This window comes from Oncorhynchus masou, chromosome 32, assembly GCF_036934945.1.
Source record: "Oncorhynchus masou masou isolate Uvic2021 chromosome 32, UVic_Omas_1.1, whole genome shotgun sequence".
NCBI classification, from domain to species: Eukaryota; Metazoa; Chordata; class Actinopteri; order Salmoniformes; family Salmonidae; genus Oncorhynchus; species Oncorhynchus masou.
Genome location: NC_088243.1, coordinates 77,941,955 through 77,963,948, shown reverse-complemented (window position 1 = coordinate 77,963,948; position 21,994 = coordinate 77,941,955). Strand labels below are relative to the sequence as shown.

At 42.9% G+C, this 21,994-nt stretch overlaps 1 protein-coding gene across 4 annotated transcripts in view; it reads right to left on the bottom strand.

Annotated features, from left to right (window-relative positions):
• Positions 1–21,994, bottom strand: part of LOC135526642 (glutamate receptor 1-like) — a 168,638-nt gene that overhangs the window by 110,790 nt on the left and 35,854 nt on the right. For all 4 annotated transcript variants that reach the window (XM_064955155.1, XM_064955158.1, XM_064955156.1 and 1 more), the window contains exon 3: positions 3,788–4,027. In XM_064955155.1, the coding sequence (XP_064811227.1) occupies positions 3,788–4,027 (240 nt within the window). The remainder of the gene's footprint in view (positions 1–3,787; positions 4,028–21,994) is intronic.

Genomic DNA, 21,994 nt, shown 5'->3' with positions numbered 1-21,994 from the left:
ACTGGGAGGAGAGGAGGGGAGAGGAGGGGAGAAACTGGGAGTAGAGGAGGGGAGAGACTGGGAGGAGAGAAGGGGAGAGACTGGGAGGAGAGGAAGGTAGAGACTGGGAGGAGTGGAGGGGAGAAACTGGGAGGAGTGGAGGGGAGAAACTGGGAGGAGTGGAGAGGAGAGGAGGGGAGAGACTGGGAGGGAAGGAGGGGAGACACTGGGAGGAGAGAAGGGGAGAGGAGGGGAGAGACTTGAAGGAGAGGAGGGGAAAGGAGGGGAAAGACTGCAGAGGGGAAAGAGCAGAGGGGAGAGACTGGGAGGAGAGAAGGGGAGAAACTGGTAGGAGTGGAGAGGAGAGACTGGGAGGAGAGGAGGGGAGACACTGGGAGGAGAGGAGGGGAGAGACTGGGAGGAGAGGAGGGGAGACACTGGGAGGAGAGGAGGGGAGAGACTGGGAGGACTGGAGGGGAGAGACTGGGAGGAGAGAAGGGGAGAGACTGGGAGGAGAGGAGGGGAGAGACTGGGAGGAGAGGAGGGGAGAGACTGGGAGGAGAGGAGGGGAGAGACTGGGAGGAGAGGAGGGGAGAGACTGGGAGGAGAGGAGGGGAGAGACTGGGAGGAGAGGAGGGGAGAGACTGGGAGGAGAGGAGGGGAGAGACTGGGAGGAGAAGAGGGGAGACACCTGGTGTGGACAGGTGTGTCATTTTTTCTTCTTTTTTTGCACAGACAGAAAATAATGCAGCTGAAACGTGTTTGCTTTACTCTTGCTGACATACAAGTATGCTTTTCAAATACCCTGACAAAATGAGAGCTTTCGAGATATTCAACACTCTCCTACTCCTTGTGTGACAAATCATTGTGTCTGTGTGTCTTTGTGTGTGTTGTCCGTCCATGGGCAGGTGTTTCCTAGAGCCGTGGCTGAAAAGGCTTTTCACTGTGAAAGGACACAATGGCTACTCCTTACCCCTCCACTGTCACCATGGCAATCAGTGAATGACTAACTGTGGTTGGTATGACAACTGATGTCTTGCACAAGACAGGACCTGTGAGAGGTGTGTGTGTGTGCAGGAGGTATTTATTGTGTACGTGTTTACGTGTGCGCGTGCAACACTCACGCACTAGTACATGTGAGATATCAGCTGATGTACGAAGGGCTATATAAATACATTTGATTTGATTTTACATGTACGTGTGTAAGTACGTTTGTGTGTGTGTGTGTGTGTGTGTGTGTGTGTGTGTGTGTGTGTGTGTGTGTGTGTAACGTTCTCTAACGTGCAGATTTTACAGGCTCATGTTCCATTTCTAAAGCTATTCCTGACACTCACCTGGAACGTCATACCCTGTGCCCCAGCGATCCTACCAGACCTCCAGCAACTCCCCCATCTATTAGTGTGGATAGTCAGCTGAAAATCACTCTGTTTCACTACTCTGTCACTTGGTCTCCTTGACAACCTTGACAAACCAGCCAGTGGTTGTGCTTTACAGTAATGTCGTGGTCCTCTGTAGCTCAGTTGGTAGAGCATGGCGCTTGCAATGCCAGGATAGACGGTTTGATTCCCGGGACCACCAGTACGTGAAAGAATGTATGACTGTAAGTGTCTGCTACCGTGCATTAGGAAAGTATTTAGAACCCTTGATGTTACGTTACAGCTGTATTCTAAAATAGATTCTAATGTTTTTTCCCTCATCAGTCTACACACAAAACCCCATAATGACAAAGCAAAAACAGATTTTTAGACATTTTAGCAAATATACACACTAACGTTCAAAAGCTTGGGGTTATTTAGAAATGTCCTTGTTTTTGAAGGAAAAGTTAATTTTTTGTCCATTAAAATAACATCAAAATGTTAATGTTGTAAATGACTATTGTAGCTGGAAACAGCAGATTTCTTATGGAACATCTACATAGGTGTACAGAGGCCCATTGTCAGCAACCATCACTCCTGTGTTCCAATGGCACGTTGTGTTAGCTAATCCATATAATTTTAATAGGCTAATTGATCATTAAAAAACCCTTTTGCAATTATGTTAGCCCAGCTGAAAACTGTTATTCTGATTATAGAAGCAATAAAACTGGCCTTCTTTAGACTAGTTGAGTATCTGGACCATCAGCATTTGTGGGTTTGATTACAGGCTCAGAATGGCCAGAAACAAATAACTTTCTTCTGAAACTCGTCAGTGTATTCTTGATCTGAGAAATGAAGGCTATTCCATGCGAGAAATTGCCAAGAAACTGAAAATCAAAACACCAGTCTCAATGTCAACAGTGAAGAGGCGACTCTGGGATGCTGGACTTTTAGGCAGAGTTGCAAAGAAAAAGCCATATCTCACACTGGCCAATAAAAATAAATAATTAAGATGGGCAAAAGAACAGAGACACTGGGCAGAGGAACTCTGCCTAGAAGGCCAGCATCACGAAGTCGCCTCTTCACTGTTGATGTTGAGACTGGTGTTTTGTGGGTACTATTTAATGTTCTGTAAAGGGAGTAGTGCACAGCGTTGTACGAGATCTTCAGTTTCTTGGCAATTTCTCGCATGGAATAGCCTTCATTTCTCAGAACAAGAATAGACTGACGAGTTTCAGAAGAAAGTCTTTGATTCTGGGCAATTTGAGGTCGTTGTTATTGCCACTGAAAAACATCCCCACAGCATGATGCTGCCCCCACCATGCTTCACCGTAGGGATGGTGCCAGGTATCCTCCAGACATGATGCTGCCCCCACCATGCTTCACCGTAGGGATGGTGCCAGGTTTCCTCCAGACATGATGCTGCCCCCACCATGCTTCACCGTAGGGATGGTGCCAGGTTTCCTCCAGACATGATGCTGCCCCCACCATGCTTCACCGTAGGGATGGTGCCAGGGTTCCTCCAGACATGATGCTTCACATTCAGGCCAAGGAGAACCTTGTTTCTCATGGTCTGTGAGAGTCCTTTAGGTGCCTTTTGGCAAACTCCAAGCGGCTGTCATTTGCATTTTACTGAGCAGTGGCTTCCGTCTGGCCACTCTACCATAGAGGCCTGATTGGTAGAGTGCTGCAGAGATGGTTGTCCTTCTGGAAGGTTCTCCCATCTACACAGAGGAACTGTGGAGCTCTGTCAGGGTGACCATCGGTTTCTTGGTAACCACCCTGACCAAGGCCCTTCTCCCCCGATTTCCCAGTTTGCCTGCTTCCATATAAGAATGATGGAGGCCACTGTGTTCAGAAATTTGTTGATACCCTTCCCCAGATCTGTGCCTCGACACGATCCTGTCTCGGAGCTCTACAGAGAATTCCTTTGACCTCATGGCTTGGATGATCAATGGAAACATGATGCACCTGAGCTTAATTTCAATTCTTGAGGGTCAGAATACTATATATATGTATTTATATATAAATAATGTATTTCCATGTTTTGTTTTTTTAAATAAATTTGCACACATTTTTTTAAACCTGTTTTTTTCTGGGTATTGTGTTTAGATTGATGAGGGGGAAAAAAACATCTAATCAATTTTAGAATATATATCGTAACAAAATATGGTCAAGGGGTCTGAATACTTACTGAATGCACTATAAATGGAACATGTTCCGTGTTGTCTTATATTTGTGCATCATTGTGAATTTGATATAGTCTTTTCACACTAGAGGGCCGACCAGAACCGTACTGAGCAGGCAATTATATTTTATTTTACATTGTGCTTTTGAGCATGGTCCTGGCAATTATGTTGGAAGAATAACCAGGCCGACCCAGTACAGCTATTCTTTCACATGCAGACATTATTCAGAGAACACATCATTTGACCTTTGACCCCTTTACTCACCAGAATCTGAGCTGTACATGTAGACGAACTTGGTCCATCCGTAGTGGTCTATGACCCCCACCAGAGTGTCCTGTAGCTCGGGTCTCAGCTGGATCACAAACTGGTTGGCCGTCTCGATGGGGAAGGAAGGCGTGACGAAACACACGTGCAGCGCCCCGCAGAACGACATCAGCATGTTGACCGTCTTCCTGTCGTAGAGGCCAATGATAGCATAGACACCTTTAGAGAACTGGGAACAGACTGGGGGTAAGGGGAGTGGGGGAAGACGCAGGGAGAGAGAGGGAGGGGGAGAGGGAGGGGGAGAGGGAGGGAGAGTGGGAAGACGGAGAGAGAGAGGAAGGGGGAGAGGGAAGGGGAGGAGAGTGGGAAGATGGAGAGAGCGAGGAAGGGGAGAGGGGAGAGGGAGGAAAGGAGAGAGGGAGAGAGAAGAAGAGGGGTGGGGAGAGGAAGAGGGGCGGGGGGAGCGGAAGAGGGGGAGGGGGAGAAAAGAGATGACATTGTTGACTTTCTGGCATTTAGGTTCACATTCTGAAGACCTGTCGATTGAAAACATAATATTACATTGCGAGATAAATTCTGCACAGATTAGGGTAACTGTACATTTTAAGTACCATGATAGACTGTGTATATGTAGCATCATGGGCTTTCTGTTTACTGTGAGAAGTGGAAGATGGAGGGATAGACAGATGTGGAAAAGAAAGGTGAGAAATGGACATGAGAGGTTAATCAATGCATCCCCTGGGTCCCACTGACATATCACTGACAGCAGTACTCATGATTCCTGTCACATACTTTTCTCTCTTTTCTCTCTCTCTCTCTCTCTCTCTCTCTCTCTCTCTCTCGTTCTCTCCCTCTCATTCCCTGGTCTGCCACTGCCTCCCGTTGAGCCAAAATGGCCTCCATCTGTTTTGATCCTGTTACCTTCATTTTCGCTCTTACTCTCTTTTCACTGCACTACGACACATATCTCTTCCTCTCTTTTCACTGCACCACAAGACATATCTCTTACTCTCTTTTCACTGCACTACAAGACATATCTCTTCCTCTCTTTTCACTGCACTACAACACATCTCTTCCTCTCTTTTCACTGCACCACAAGACATATCTCTTCCTCTCTTTTCACTGCACCACAAGACATATCTCTTCCTCTCTTTTCACTGCACTACAACACATCTCTTCCTCTCTTTTCACTGCACCACAAGACATATCTCTTCCTCTCTTTTCACTGCACCACAAGACATATCCCTTCCTCTCTTTTCACTGCACTACAAGACATATCTATTCCTCTCTTTTCACTCACAAGACATATCTCTTCCTCTCTTTTCACTGCACTACAACACATATCTCTTCCTCTCTTTTCACTGCACCACAACACATATCTCTTACTCTCTTTTCACTGCACTACAACATATCTCTTCCTCTCTTTTCACTGCACCACAAAGACATATCTCTTCCTCTCTTTTCACTGCACTACAAGACATATCCCTTCCTCTCTTTTCACTGCACTACAACACATATCTCTTCCTCTCTTTTCACTGCACCACAACACATATCTATTCCTCTCTTTTCACTCACAAGACATATCTCTTCCTCTCTTTTCACTGCACTACAACACATATCTCTTCCTCTCTTTTCACTGCAACACAACACATATCTCTTCCTCTCTTTTCACTGCACTACAACATATCTCTTCCTCTCTTTTCACTGCACCACAACACATCTCTATCTCTGCTCTCTGCTCTGGCAGTGTGCTGCTCTCTTTTCCCTCTCAGGTCTGGTCTGCTCTGGCCTTTGCTGGTCTGGGGCTGGGTTATTTTCTGCTACGTCTTGTCTGTGGGTGGTCCAGGCCTCATGTTTCTCTGTATTCACCCAACAGATTGAGGCTCCAGCATGTTCAGCCTGTTCAAAGCACAGGGCCAGAATACAGTGAGGGGAGGGGCAGAGGGGAGGAAGGGGAGGGGTCGTGGGAAGGGAGGGGAGGGGCCGAGGGGAGGGGCAGAGGAGGGAGGGAGGGACAAATACAGTCGCTGCCCAATAGGCCTGCCCCACCGCAGAAAAAACTGCATTCTCCAGGCCATGTGTGTGTGTGTGTGTGTGTGTGTGTGTGTGTGTGTGTGTGTGTGTGTGTGTGTGTCTTCCATATGTATGGTGACTCACCCTACGTAGAGCGCTCCCTGAAATAGACTAGCCTACTTGCACCTCGCCACTCAGAAATTGTACAATTGTAACAGACAACTCCCATGGTCACCCTCTGAAAAAGTACAGCAGTACACGTGATACTCTGCTATTAATTCCCACTCTCTTGTAAATTTTGGAAAGCAAGATTACGGAACCCCCACCTCTACTGAAAACCAATAGAAACCTTGATTTCACCATTTAACCAATCACACTCCAGCTCTTCTGGCATGATGACCTGATACCCCTGGCATGATAAGTAATCCTTATTCATATGATCAGTGGTCTTCTGCCTGAGTCTGCTGCTCCAGTTATAGGGATTAGAGACACCAGTACAGTACATAACCATTAGAGACAGCAGGACGAGTACAGTACCAAACCCTTAGAGACAGCAGGACCAGTACAGTACATAACCATTAGAGACAGCAGGACCAGTACAGTACCAAACCCTTAGAGACAGCAGGACCAGTACAGTACCAAACCCTTAGAGACAGCAGGACCAATACAGTACCAAACCCTTAGAGACAGCAGCACCAATACAGTACCAAACTCTTAGAGACAGCAGGACCAGTACAGTACCAAACCCTTGGAGACAGCAGGACAAATACAGTACCAAACCCTTAGAGACAGCAGGACCAATACAGTACCAAACCCTTAGAGACAGCAGGACCAGAACAGTACCAAACCCTTAGAGACAGCAGGACCAGTACAGTACCAAACCCTTAGAGACAGCAGAACCAATACAGTACCAAACCCTTAGAGACAGCAGCACCAATACAGTACCAAACTCTTAGAGACAGCAGGACCAGTACAGTACCAAACCCTTGGAGACAGCAGGACAAATACAGTACCAAACCCTTAGAGACAGCAGGACCAATACAGTACCAAACTCTTAGAGACAGCAGGACCAATACAGTACCAAACCATTAGAGACAGCAGGACCAATACAGTACCAAACCCTTAGAGACAGCAGGACCAGTACAGTACCAAACCCTTAGAGACAGCAGGACCAGTACAGTACCAAACCCTTAGAGACAGCAGGACCAATACAGTACCAAACCCTTAGAGACAGCAGCACCAATACAGTACCAAACTCTTAGAGACAGCAGGACCAGTACAGTACCAAACCCTTGGAGACAGCAGGACAAATACAGTACCAAACCCTTAGAGACAGCAGGACCAATACAGTACCAAACCCTTAGAGACAGCAGGACCAGAACAGTACCAAACCCTTAGAGACAGCAGGACCAGTACAGTACCAAACCCTTAGAGACAGCAGAACCAATACAGTACCAAACCCTTAGAGACAGCAGCACCAATACAGTACCAAACTCTTAGAGACAGCAGGACCAGTACAGTACCAAACCCTTGGAGACAGCAGGACAAATACAGTACCAAACCCTTAGAGACAGCAGGACCAATACAGTACCAAACTCTTAGAGACAGCAGGACCAATACAGTACCAAACCATTAGAGACAGCAGGACCAATACAGTACCAAACCCTTAGAGACAGCAGGACCAATACAGTAACAAACCCTTAGAGACAGCAGCACCAATACAGTACCAAACTCTTAGAGACAGCAGGACCAGTACAGTACCAAACCCTTGGAGACAGCAGGACAAATACAGTACCAAACCCTTAGAGACAGCAGGACCAATACAGTACCAAACTCTTAGAGACAGCAGGACCAATACAGTACCAAACCATTAGAGACAGCAGGACCAATACAGTACCAAACCCTTAGAGACAGCAGGACCAATACAGTACCAAACCCTTAGAGACAGCAGGACCAGTACAGTAAAAAACACTTAGAGACAGCAGGACCAGTACAGTACCAAACCCTTGGAGACAGCAGGACCAACACAGTACCAAACCCTTAGAGACAGCAGCACCAATACAGAACCAAACTCTTAGAGACAGCAGGACCAATACAGTACCAAACCATTAGAGACAGCAGGACCAGTACAGTACCAAACCCTTACAGACAGCAGGACCAATACAGTACCAAACCCTTAGAGACAGCAGGACCTATACAGTACCAAACCCTTAGAGACAGCAAGACAAGTACCAAACCCTTAGAGACAGCAGGACAGGTACCAAACTCATAGAGACAGCAGGTCCAATACAGTACATAACCCTTAGAGACAGCAGGACCAGTACAGTACCAAACCCTTACAGACAGCAGGACCAATACAGTACCAAACCCTTAGAGACAGCAGGACCAAAACAGTACCAAACCCTTAGTGACAGCAGGACCAAAACAGTACCAAACCCTTAGAGACAGCAGTACCAATACAGTACCAAACCCTTAGAGACAGCAGGACCAATACAGTACCAAACCCTTAGAGACAGCAGCAGCAGTACAGTACCAAACCCATAGAGACAGCAGGACCAGTACAGTACCAAACCCATAGAGACAACAGAACCAGTACAGTACCAAACCCTTAGAAACAGCAGGACCAATACAGTACCAAACCCTTAGAAACAGCAGGACCAGTACAGCACCAAACCATTAGAGACAGCAGGACCGATACCAAACCCTTAGAGACAGCAGGACCAATACAGTAACAAACCCTTACAGACAGCAGGACCAATACAGTACCAAACCCTTAGAGACAGCAGGACCAATACAGTAACAAACCCTTAGAGACAGCCGTACCAATACAGTACCAAACCCTTAGAGACAGCAGGACCAGTACAGTACCAAACTCTTAGAGACAGCAGGACCAATACAGTACCAAACCCTTACAGACAGCAGGACCAATACAGTAACAAACCCTTAGAGACAGCCGTACCAATACAGTACCAAACCCTTAGAGACAGCAGGACCAGTACAGTACCAAACCCTTAGAGACAGCAGGACCAATACAGTAACAAACCCTTAGAGACAGCCGTACCAATACAGTACCAAACCCTTAGAGACAGCAGGAACAGTACAGTAAAAAACACTTAGAGACAGCAGGACCAGTACAGCACCAAACCCTTAGAGACAGCAGGACCAATACAGTACCAAACCATTAGAGACAGCAGGACCAATACAGTACCAAACCCTTAGAGACAGCAGGACCAATACAGTACCAAACCCTTAGAGACAGCAAGACAAGTACCAAACCCTTAGAGACAGCAGCAGCAGTACAGTACCAAACCCATAGAGACAACAGAACCAGTACAGTACCAAACCCTTAGAAACAGCAGGACCAATACAGTACCAAACCCTTAGAGACAGCAGGACCAGTACAGCACCAAACCATTAGAGACAGCAGGACCGATACCAAACCCTTAGAGACAGCAGGACCAATACAGTACCAAACCCTTAGAGACAGCAAGACAAGTACCAAACCCTTAGAGACAGCAGGACAGGTACCAAACCCGTAGAGACAGCAGGACCAGTACAGTACCAAACCATTAGAGACAGCAGGACCAGTACAGTACCAAACCCTTAGAGACAGCAGGACCAGTACAGTACCAAACCCTTAGAAACAGCAGGAACAATACAGTACCAAACCCTTAGAGACAGCAGGACCAGTACAGTACCAAACCATTAGAGACAGCAGGTACGAGTACAGTATCAAACGCTTAGAGACAGCAGGACCAATACAGTACCAAACCCTTAGAGACAGCATCACCAGTACAGTACCAAACCCTTAGAGACAACAGGACCAGTACAGTACCAAACCCTGAGAGACAGCAGGACCAATACAGTACCAAACCCTTAGAGACAGCAGGACTAGTACAGTACCAAACCCTTAGAGACAGCAGGAACAATACAGTACCAAACCTTTAGAGACAGCAGGAACAATACAGTACCAAACCCTTAGAGACAGCAGGACCAGTACAGTACCAAACCCTTAGAGACAGCAGGAACAATACAGTACCAAACCTTTAGAGACAGCAGGAACAATACAGTACCAAACCCTTAGAGACAGCAGGACCAGTACAGTACCAAACCCTTAGAGACAGCAGCACCAGGACTAGTACCGTACCACACCCTTCTCCTCCCTCATTACCCAGTGTTCCTCTGACAGGGAGAACACTGCTAAGTGTCAGAGCAGGCCCTGGCTGTGTGTATGTCCTGTTAGTGTAACTCTGGGTGGAGGATGACAGGAAGGGTCAGAGACTCAGAGACCCACAGAGTTACTAAAGACCCTTAACATCTGTCTACTACTGGCACATGCTCCTCTCCTCTCCTCTCCTCTCCTCTACCCCTCGATCATCCACTCCCCTCCACTCGTTTTGTCTCCTCCTCTCCACCTCTCAATCATTCTCTCCTCCTCTCCTCTGCCCTCATCTCCTCTCCTTTCCTCACCTCTCCTCTGCCCTCCCCTCTAATCCCCTCCTCTCCTCTTCTCTACTCTACGCTCCTCACCTCTCCTCTCCTTTACTCTACTCTCCTCTCTGCTCCTCTCCTCTGCCCTCCTCTCCTCACCTCTCCTCTCCTTTACTCTACTCTACTCTCTGCTCCTCTCCTCTGCCCTCCGCTCCTCACCTCTCCTCTGCCTTCCTCTTTTCTCCTCTCCTTTTGTTCCACCTCTCAGTCCCGGCTGAGGATAGTTCTACACCCCATGAGGTCTTTCATCTTCTGTATGGTAAAGCATGCTGATAGAGGATAATCTGTCTCAATGGAGATGATTACCATAGAATTCTAAAGTACGGAATACAGAGCGGTAGGAATGATTGTTTATACCATAGAACCCAAAGATCAGTGAGAATACTGTATTATATCATAGAACCAGAAGAAACGTGGAAGAAAAAGTTCTCCCCTCCAGAAGTGAACAGTGGAGTGTTTTACCATAGTAGAGTAAAGAGAACAGTGGAGTGTTATACCATAGTAGAGTAAAGAGAACAGTGGAGTATTAAACCATAGTAGAGTAAAGAGAACAGTGGAGTATTATAACACAGAGTAAAGAGAACAGTGGGGTATTATAACAGAGATTAAAGAGAACACAGGAGTATTAAACCATAGTAGAGTAAAGAGAACAGGGGAGTATTATACCATAGTAGAGTACAGAGATCAGAGGAATGTTACATCATAGATTAAAGAGAACAGTGGAGTGGTATACCATAGGTTAAAGAGAACAGTGGAGTGTTATAATATAGATTAAAGAGAACAGTGGAGTGGTATACCATAGATTAAAGAGAACAGTGGAGTGGTATACCATAGATTTAAGAGAACAGTGGAGTGGTATACCATAGATTAAAGAGAACAGTGGAGTGTTATACCATAGATTAAAGAGAACAGTGGAGTGGTATACCATAGATTTAAGAGAACAGTGGAGTGGTATACCATAGATTAAAGAGGGCAGTGGAGTGGTATACCATAGATTAAAGAGAACAGTGGAGTGGTATACCATAGATTAAAGAGAACAGTGGAGTGGTATACCATAGATTTAAGAGAACAGTGGAGTGGTATACCATAGATTAAAGAGAACAGTGGAGTGGTATACCATAGATTTAAGAGAACAGTGGAGTGGTATACCATAGATTAAAGAGAACAGTGGAGTGTTATACCATAGATTAAAGAGAAGCGTGGAGTGTTATACCATAGATTAAAGAGAACAGTGGAGTGTTTATACCATAGATTGAAGAGAACAGTGGAATGGTATACCATAGATTAAAGAGAACAGTGGAATGGTATACCATAGATTAAAGAGAACAGTGGAGTGGTATACCATAGATTAAAGAGAACAGTGGAGTGGTATTCCATAGATTTAAGAGAACAGTGGAGTGGTATACCATAGATTAAAGAGGGCAGTGGAGTGGTATTCCATAGATTTAAGAGAACAGTGGAGTGGTATACCATAGATTAAAGAGAACAGTGGAGTGGTATACCATAGATTAAAGAGAACAGTGTAGTGGTATACCATAGATTAAAGAGAACAGTGGAGTGTTATACTATAGAATAAAGAGAACAGTAGAGTGGTATACCATAGATTAAAGAGAACAGTGGAGTGGTATACCATAGTAGATTAAAGATAACAGTGGAGTGTTATACTATAGATTAAAGAGGACAGTGGAGTATTATACCATAGTAGAGTAAAGAGAACAGTGGAGTATTATACTATAGAGTAAAGAGAACAGTGGAGTATTATACCATAGTAGAGTAAAGAGAACAGTGGAGTATTATAACACAGATTAAAGAGAACAGTGGAGTATTATACCATAGTAGATTAAAGAGAACAGTGGAGTGTTATACCATAGTAGATTAAAGAGAACAGTGGAGTGGTATACCATAGTAGATTAAAGAGAACAGTGGAGTGTTATACTATAGATTAAAGAGAACAGTGGAGTGGTATACCATAGTAGATTAAAGAGAACATTGGAGTGTTATACTATAGATTAAAGAGAACAGTGGAGTATTATACCATAGTAGATTAAAGAGAACAGTGGAGTGGTATACCATTGTAGATTAAAGAGAACAGTGGAGTGTTATACCATAGTAGATTAAAGAGAACAGTGGAGTGGTATACCATAGTAGATTAAAGAGAACAGTGGAGTGTTATACCATAGTAGAGTAAAGAGAACAGTGGAGTATTACACTATAGAGTAAAGAGAACAGTGGAGTATTATACCATAGTAGATTAAAGAGAACAGTGGAGTGGTATACCATTGTAGATTAAAGAGAACAGTGGAGTGTTATACTATAGATTAAAGAGAACAGTGGAGTATTATATCATAGTAGAGTAAATAGAACAGTGGAGTATTATACCATAGTAGATTAAAGAGAACAGTGGAGTGTTATACCATAGTAGATTAAAGAGAACAGTGGAGTATTATACCATAGTAGATTAAAGAGAACAGTGGAGTGTTATACCATAGTAGATTAAAGAGAACAGTGGAGTATTATACCATAGTAGATTAAAGAGAACAGTGGAGTATTATACTATAGATTAAAGAGAACAGTGGAGTGGTATACCATAGTAGATTAAAGAGAACAGTGGAGTGTTATACCATAGTAGATTAAAGAGAACAGTGGAGTATTATACCATAGTAGATTAAAGAGAACAGTGGAGTATTATACCATAGTAGATTAAAGAGAACAGTGGAGTGTTATACCAGAGTAGATTAAAGAGAACAGTGGAGTGTTATACCATAGTAGATTAAAGAGAACAGTGGAGTATTATACCATAGTAGATTAAAGAGAACAGTGGAGTATTATACTATAGATTAAAGAGAACAGTGGAGTGGTATTCCATAGTAGATTAAAGAGAACAGTGGAGTGTTATACCATAGTAGATTAAAGAGAACAGTGGAGTATTATACCATAGTAGATTAAAGAGAACAGTGGAGTATTATACCATAGTAGATTAAAGAGAACAGTGGAGTATTATACTATAGATTAAAGAGAACAGTGGAGTGGTATACCATAGTAGATTAAAGAGAACAGTGGAGTGTTATACCATAGTAGATTAAAGAGAACAGTGGAGTATTATACCATAGTAGATTAAAGAGAACAGTGGAAAGTTATACCATAGTAGATTAAAGAGAACAGTGGAGTATTATACCATAGTAGATTAAAGAGAACAGTGGAGTATTATACCATAGTAGATTAAAGAGAACAGTGGAGTGTTATACCAGAGTAGATTAAAGAGAACAGTGGAGTGGTATACCATAGTAGATTAAACAGAACAGTAGAGTGTTATACTATAGATTAAAGAGAACAGTGGAGTATTATACCATAGTAGAGTAAAGAGAACAGTGGAGTATTATACTATAGAGTAAAGAGAACAGTGGAGTATTATACCATAGTAGATTAAAGAGAACAGTGGAGTGGTATACCATTGTAGATTAAAGAGAACAGTTGAGTGTTATACTATAGATTAAAGAGAACAGTGGAGTATTATACCATAGTAGAGTAATGAGAACAGTGGAGTATTATACCATAGTAGATTAAAGAGAACAGTGGAGTGTTATACCATAGTAGATTAAAGAGAACAGTGGAGTATTATACCATAATAGATTAAAGAGAACAGTGGCGTATTATACCATAGTAGATTAATGAGAACAGTGGAGTGTTATACCATAGTAGATTAAAGAGAACAGTGGAGTGTTATACCATAGTAGATTAAAGAGAACAGTGGAGTGTTATACTATAGATTAAAGAGAACAGTGTAGTATTATACCATAGTAGATTAAAGAGAACAGTGGAGTGGTATACCATAATAGATTAAAGAGAACAGTGGAGTGTTATACCATAGTAGAGTAAAGAGAACAGTGGAGTATTATACTATAGAGTAAAGTGAACAGTGGAGTTTTATACCATAGTAGAGTAAAGAGAACAGTGGAGTATTATAACACAGATTAAAGAGAACAGTGGAGTATTATACCATAGTAGATTAAAGAGAACAGTGGAATATTATACCATAGTATAGTAAAGAGAACAGTGGAGTGTTATACCATAGTAGATTAAAGAGAACAGTGGAGTATTATACCATTGTAGAGTACAGAGAACAGTGGAGTGTTATACCATTGTAGAGTACAGAGAACAGTGGAGTGTTATACCATAGAATAAAGTTAAAGAGAACAGTGGAGTGGTATACCATAGTAGAGTAAAGAGAACAGTGGAGTGTTATACCATAGTAGATTAAAGAGAACAGTGGAGTATTATACCATTGTAGAGTACAGAGAACAGTGGAGTGTTATACCATTGTAGAGTACAGAGAACAGTGGAGTGTTATACCATAGATTAAAGAGAACAGTGGAGTACATTATTATCATTATTATTTTTATTATTAAATATTATTATTATTAGTAGTATTATAATTATTATAATAATTATTATTATAGAGGTGTAGACTCTTTTCTCTCAGCCGTTCTCCCATATCACCTCTCTGGGTCTTGTCGTGGCAGAATCAGAATCCTTTGGGAAACATTTATAAATAAGATGTTTTATTAATTTTTAGAAGTATGGTTATGTGGGGAAAAAGTTACTTGAGCCCAGAGAGGGGAGAGGTCGGGTCTTATCTGTGAATGTGTCTGTAACTATTCCTAACCCATGTGAAGGGATATTGTGATTAATGGGCAACCAGTTAGGTGGCTCCCCAATGTCTGTGTGCCAGTCACTCCTCTCTGTTACCTTGTCCAGGAGGGGTTGTATTTTTTATGGGTGTATCTAGAAATTGACAATTGATATATGCCATTGGAAGGGGTAATGTCGAGGTCCTTAGTGGTACCAAGAACGAGATAGGAGCTTCGGTTTAGGAGACCAAACTGAACGATAATTTATAGCTAATGCTATAAATGATGGGATACTCTTTTTTTCTGGTAAAAGGTTCTTTGTATAATGTTCCTAAGATCTGTTATTCGTCATGTGAGTTTTGATGGGTGTGTCTTGGCTATAAATGATACTAAGGACTGTTTTGTAAGCACTCTCAGAGAATTCATTTATAGACACTGAATTGATCTGAGCTCATATAATTAAAGATGGACTTTATGATAACTCTGACTTGTGTGTGGTTTGCTCTCTCATGATTTGGCAATACAGGAAATTTCCACGACAGTTTACTCCCCTTACCATTGTTTGGTACTCTATATGCTTGGTACAGACCTATTTCCTGACCACATGGCGTCACGAGAGGTTCAAACAGACACAATCAGTAACGTAACCATACTACCGTGCTTGTGCTGTGGTCTGCATACCCATACACACAAATACATCTTCGTCATGCCTGAAAACACGTACTAACGGAACACTAAGGCATTCACACACACTCTCCCCACTCCAAGGACTTGCGTGCCATTATTCTCCACACGTACTGAAAGCTCAGACCGCTCTGGGAATTACACTGCAACAGGAGCTTTGCTCCAGCGGGAGCGACGGAGCTGATTGGGAGTTCTAGGCCAGCCTTACATCATGGGTAAAGTCACCCCATTAGGGAAGATACATGTTAACAGATGTCTGCATCCCAAATTACACCCCTTTCCCTTGATGGTAAACTACTATTGTCCAGAGCCCTATCGAGGCCCTATGGGCTCTGGTCAACAGTAGTGCACTAAATAGGGAATAAGGTACCATTTGGTAAAGATGTATACAGATCACTAGAGAATAGGATATGGGAATAATGGTGTTCTGTATAGGTTACTTCTGTTCTGTTTCTGTCCTGACACGAGTCACGCTCTCTCAATGCAGGCTGGATGCTGTGGTAGCTTTAATCATATACAGTGCCTTGCGAAAGTATTCGGCCCCCTTGAACTTTGCGACCTTTTGCCACATTTCAGGCTTCAAACATAAAGATATAAAACTGTATTGTTTTGTGAAGAATCAACAACAAGTGGGACACAATCATGAAGTGGAACGACATTTATTGGATATTTCAAACTTTTTTAACAAATCAAAAACTGACAAATTGGGCGTGCAAAATTATTCAGCCCCCTTAAATTAATACTTTGTAGCTCCACCTTTTGCTGCGATTACAGCTGTAAGTTGCTTGGGGTAGGTCTCTATCAGTTTTGCACATCGAGAGACTGAAATTTTTTCCCATTCCTCCTTGCAAAACAGCTCGAGCTCAGTGAGGTTGGATGGAGAGCATTTGTGAACAGCAGTTTTTAGTTCTTTCCACAGATTCTCGATTGGATTCAGGACTGGACTTTGACTTGGCCATTCTAAAACCTGGATATGTTTATTTTTGAACCATTCCATTGTAGATTTTGCTTTCTGTTTTGGATCATTGTCTTGTTGGAAGACAAATCTCCGTCCCAGTCTCAGGTCTTTTGCAGACTCCATCAGGGTTTCTTCCAGAAAGGTCCTGTATTTGGCTCCATCCATCTTCCCCTCAATTTTAACCATCTTCCCTGTCCCTGCTGAAGAAAAGCAGGACCAAACCATGATGCTGCCACCACCATGTTTGACAGTGGGGATGGTGTGGTCAGGGTGATGATCTGTGTTGCTTTTACGCCAAAAATAACGTTTTGCATTGTTGCCAAAAAGTTCAATTTTGGTTTCATCTGACCAGAGCACCTTCTTCCACATGTTTGGTGTGTCTCCCAGGTGGCTTGTGGCAAACTTTCAATGACACTTTTTATGGATATCTTTAAGAAATGGCTTTCTTCTTGCCACTCTTCCATAAAGGCCAGATTTGTGCAATATACAACTGATTGTTGTCCTATGGACAGAGTCTCCCACCTCAGCTGTAGATCTCTGCAGTTCATCCAAAGTGATCATGGGCCTCTTGGCTGCATCTCTGATCAGTCTTCTCCTTGTATGAGCTGAAAGTTTAGAGGGACGGCCAGGTCTTGGTAGATTTGCAGTGGTCTGATACTCCTTCCATTTCAATATTATCGCTTGCACAGTGCTCCTTGGAATGTTTAAAGCTTGGGAAATCTTTTTGTATCCAAATCCAGCTTTAAACTTCTTCACAACAGTATCTCGGACCTGCCTGGTGTGTTCCTTGTTCTTCATGATGCTCTCTGCGCTTTTAACGGACCTCTGGACTATCATAGTGCAGGTGCATTTATACGGAGACTTGATTACACACAGGTGGATTGTATTTATCATCATTAGTCATTTAGGTCAACATTGGATCATTCAGAGATCCTCACTGAACTTCTGGAGAGGGTTTGCTGCACTGAAAGTAAAGGGGGCTGAATAATTTTGCACGCCCAATTTTTCAGTTTTTGATTTGTTAAAAAAGTTTGAAATATCCAATAAATGTCGTTCCACTTCATGATTGTGTCCCACTTGTTGTTGATTCTTCACAAAAAAATACAGTTTTATATCTTTATGTTTGAAGCCTGAAATGTGGCAAAAGGTCGCAAAGTTCAAGGGGGCCGAATACTTTCGCAAGGCACTGTATGTTAATGGTATATAACCAATATTTTTTCTCATCTGTCATAGGGACTGTGTTTTTGTGTGAGTGTGTTTGTGTGTGTATGTGTGTATGTGTGTATGTGTGTGTGTGTGTGTGTGTGTGTGTGAGTTTGTGTTTGTAAAAATGTGTTTCAGTAGCCTTTATAAAGTCAATGGTCTGTATCTCTGTGTGTCTGTGACTGGTAACCCTTTTAATATCCATGGTCTGTATCTCTGTGTTGTTGTGGCTGGTAGCCTTTATAAAGTCCATGGTCTGAATCTCTGTGTTTCTGTGGCTGGTAACCTTTATGAAGTCCATGGTCTGTATCTCTGTGTTTCTGTGGCTGGTAACCTTTATGAAGTCCATGGTCTGTATCTCTGTGTTTCTGTGGCTGGTAGCCTTTATATATTAAGTCCATGGTCTGTATCTCTGTGTTTCTGTGGCTGGTAGCCTTTATAATATCCATGGTCTGTATCTCTGTGTTTCTGTGGCTGGTAGCAAATCCAGATCAATACAGTATAATCATGAGGTGCAACAATGACCAGCTAAAATCCAGCGGAAACCCTTCCAACCGGAGTCTACAGTGTTCTGGCCCCCACACACCCTTAGTACGACAAACAATCAAGCTTTCTGGGTGTGTGTAAAACAGCCAATGTCACCTCTGAACCACAGGACCAATGCTATTTTACAGAAGCCAAAGGCACGCAATAGGGATGTTTCTCCCTTGTATAATCCTTGAAAGAGGGAACACACACACACACACACAAACACAAAAGGCATATGCTTTAAAGTATATTCATCATTGCTGCATTAACGCACGAAGAACTCTGTTAATTTATGTCTGATACATGAATAGCCTCGACGAGCACTGACTTAACTTGCTAAATGAGCATGTCCAAAGCAGTGACACATAATGAGGCTAGATATTGTTTTACATATGATTCATTATGGTACACACACACACACACACACACACACACACACACACACACACACACACACACACACACACACACACACACACACACACACACACACACACACACACACACACACACACACACACACACACACACACACACACACACACACACACACACTTCCCCCTTTGTCACAACTGTCAGATAATGTGTTTAACACAGAGTAGGGCATTCTGTAGTTCCCCTGATTCTGTTGTTGTTCTGATAGCTAATCCTCTGTGATTAGATCCCTCACACCAGTCGTCAATAACATTTGCAGCGGCTACTCTTCCTGGGATCTGGCAAAATGAAGGCAGTTATACAATTTTAAAAACATTACAATACATTCATTACAGAAATCACAACACACTAAGTGTGTCCTCAGGTGCATACTCCATTTCCACATTTCCACAACGCAAAATCCATGTGTGAATGTTATCAAGTGTGTGTATGCACGTGTCTGTGCCTATGTTTGTGTTACTTCACAGTCCCCGCTGTTCCATAAGGTGTATTTTTACCTGCTTTTTAAATCTGATTCTACTTCTTGCATCAGTTACCTGATGTGGAATAGAGTTCCATGTACTCATGGCTCTACGTAGTACTGTGCACCTTCCATAGTCTGTTCTGGACTTGGGGACTGTGAAGAGACCTCTAGTGGCATGTCTTGTGGTGTATGCATGGGTGTCCAAGCTGTGTGCTAGTATTTTAAAAGACAGCTCGGTACCTTCAGCTTGTCAACACACGTAATGAGGAATCTCTCTTCCACTTTGAGCCAGGAGAGATTGACATGCATGTCATTAATGTTAGCACTCCGTGTACTTTTAAGGGCCAGCCGTGCTGCCTTGTTCTGAGCCAACTGCAATTCTCCTAAGTCCCTCTTTGTGGCACCTGACCACATGACTGAACAGTAGTCCAGGTGCGACAAAACCAGGGCCTGTAGGACCTGCCCTGTTGATAGTGTTGTTAAGAAGTCAGAGCAGCGCTTTATTATGGACAGACTTCTCCCAAGCTAAACTAATATAGTATCAATATGTTTTGACCTTGATATTTTACAACCCAGGGTTACTCCAAGCAGTTTAGTCACCTCAACTTGCTCAATTTCCACATTAGTCAATATCGAGATTTAGTTGAGGTTTAGGGTTTAGTGAATGATTAGTCCCAAATACAATGCTTTTACTTTTGGAAATATTTAGGACTAACTTATTCCTTGCTACCCATTCTGAAACGAACTACAGCTCTTTGTTAAGTGTTGCAGTCCTTTCATTTCAGTCATTTCAGTAGCTGTAGTAGCTGACTGTAGCTGTGTATAGTGTTGAGTCATCCGCATACATAGAAACACTAGCCTTACTCAAAGCCAGTGGCATGCCGTTGGTAATGATTGAAAAAAAGCAAGGGCCCTAAACAGCTGCCCTGGGGAATTCCTGCTTCTACCTGGATTATGTTTGAGAGGCTTCCATTAAAGAACACCCTCTGTGTTCTGTTAGACATGTAACTCTTTGTCCACAACATAGCAAGGGGTGTAAAGCCATAACACATACAATTTTCCAGCAGCAGACTATGATCGATAATGTAAAAAAAGTTTAATTAAGTCTAACAAGACAGCCCCCACGATAATTTTATCATCAATTTCTCGGCCAATCATCAGTCATTTGTGTAAGTGCCGTACATGTTGAGTGTCCTTACATATTTGCGTGCTGAAAGTCTGTTGTCAATTCTCTTTTTTCTGTGAAATAGCATTGTATCTGGTCGAACAGAAGTTTAATAAGGGTTGGTAACAGGCTGATTGGTCGGCTATTTGAGCCAGTAAAGGGGGGTTTACTATTCTTGGGAAGTGGAATGACTTCATAATATAATATAAACACTGTCACACATACACACGCATGCAAGCAACCACACACCCTGTGCCTGCTGTTGAATAATCCCTCAGGTGGTTGGGGGTAGAGGCAGGAGGATCTCTCTATCTCCCTTCCTCCTCACCCTAATAATTTCTCTCACTCTCTGACTCACTCTGTGACACACACTGCTCTCTATCTGTCCGTCTCAGTCTCAGCCTGTTAGCACGAGGAGCAGGAAGCTGAGCTGTAGTGCTGTAGTGCTGTGTGTGTGTGTGTGTGTGTGTGTGTGTGTGTGTGTGTGTGTGTGTGTGTGTGTGTGTGTGTGTGTGTGTGTGTGTGTGTGTGTGTGTGTGTGTGTGTGTGTGTGTGTGTGTTTGTGTGTGTTCAAAATCAAAAAACCCATGTTGCGGTAATTAACAAAGCAGTCAAACATCATCAGCTACAGTTTACCCATAGGAGCACTATCCAAAAGGAGTAGTGTCTGAAGGAGCACTATCCAAAAGGAGTAGTATCTAAAGGAGCACTATCCAAAAGGATTAGTATCTAAAGGAGCAGTATCCAAAAGGAGTAGTATCTAAAGGAGCTTTATCTAAAGGAGCTGTATCCAAAAGGAGCAGTATCTAAAGGAGCTGTATCCAAAAGGAGCAGTATCTAAAGGAGCAGTATCCAAAAGGAGCAGTATCTAAAGGAGCAGTATCTATAGGAGCAGTATCTAAAGGAGCTGTATCTAAAGGAACTTTATCTAAAGGAGCTGTATCTAAAGGAGCAGTATCTATAGGAGCAGTATCTAAAGTAGCTGTATCTAAAGGAGTAGAATCTATAGGAGCAGTATCTAAAGGAGCTGTATCTAAAGGAGCTTTATCGAAAGGAGCTGTATCTAAAGGAGCTGTATCTAAAGGAGCTTTATCTAAAGGAGCAGTATCCAAAGGAGCTTTATCTAAAGGAGCTGTATCTAAAAGAGCTGTATCTAAAGGAGCAGTATCTAAAGGAGCTGTATCTAAAGGAGCAGTATCTATAGGAGCAGTATCTAAAGGAGCAGTATCTGAAGGAGCTTTATCTAAAGGAGCTGTATCTAAAGGAGCAGTATCTAAAGGAGCAGTATCTAAAGGAGCTGTATCTATAGGAGTGGTATCTAAAGGAGCAGTATCTAAAGGAGCAGTATCTAAAGTAGCTTTATCTAAAGGAGTAGAATCTATAGGAGCAGTATCCAAAGTAGCTTTATCTAAAGGAGCTGTATCTAAAAGAGCTGTATCTAAAGGAGCAGTATCTAAAGGAGCTGTATCTAAAGGAGCAGTATCTATAGGAGCAGTATCTAAAGGAGCAGTATCTGAAGGAGCTTTATCTAAAGGAGCTGTATCTAAAGGAGCAGTATCTAAAGGAGCTGTATCTATAGGAGCAGTATCTAAAGGAGCAGTATCTAAAGGAGCTGTATCTATAGGAGTGGTATCTAAAG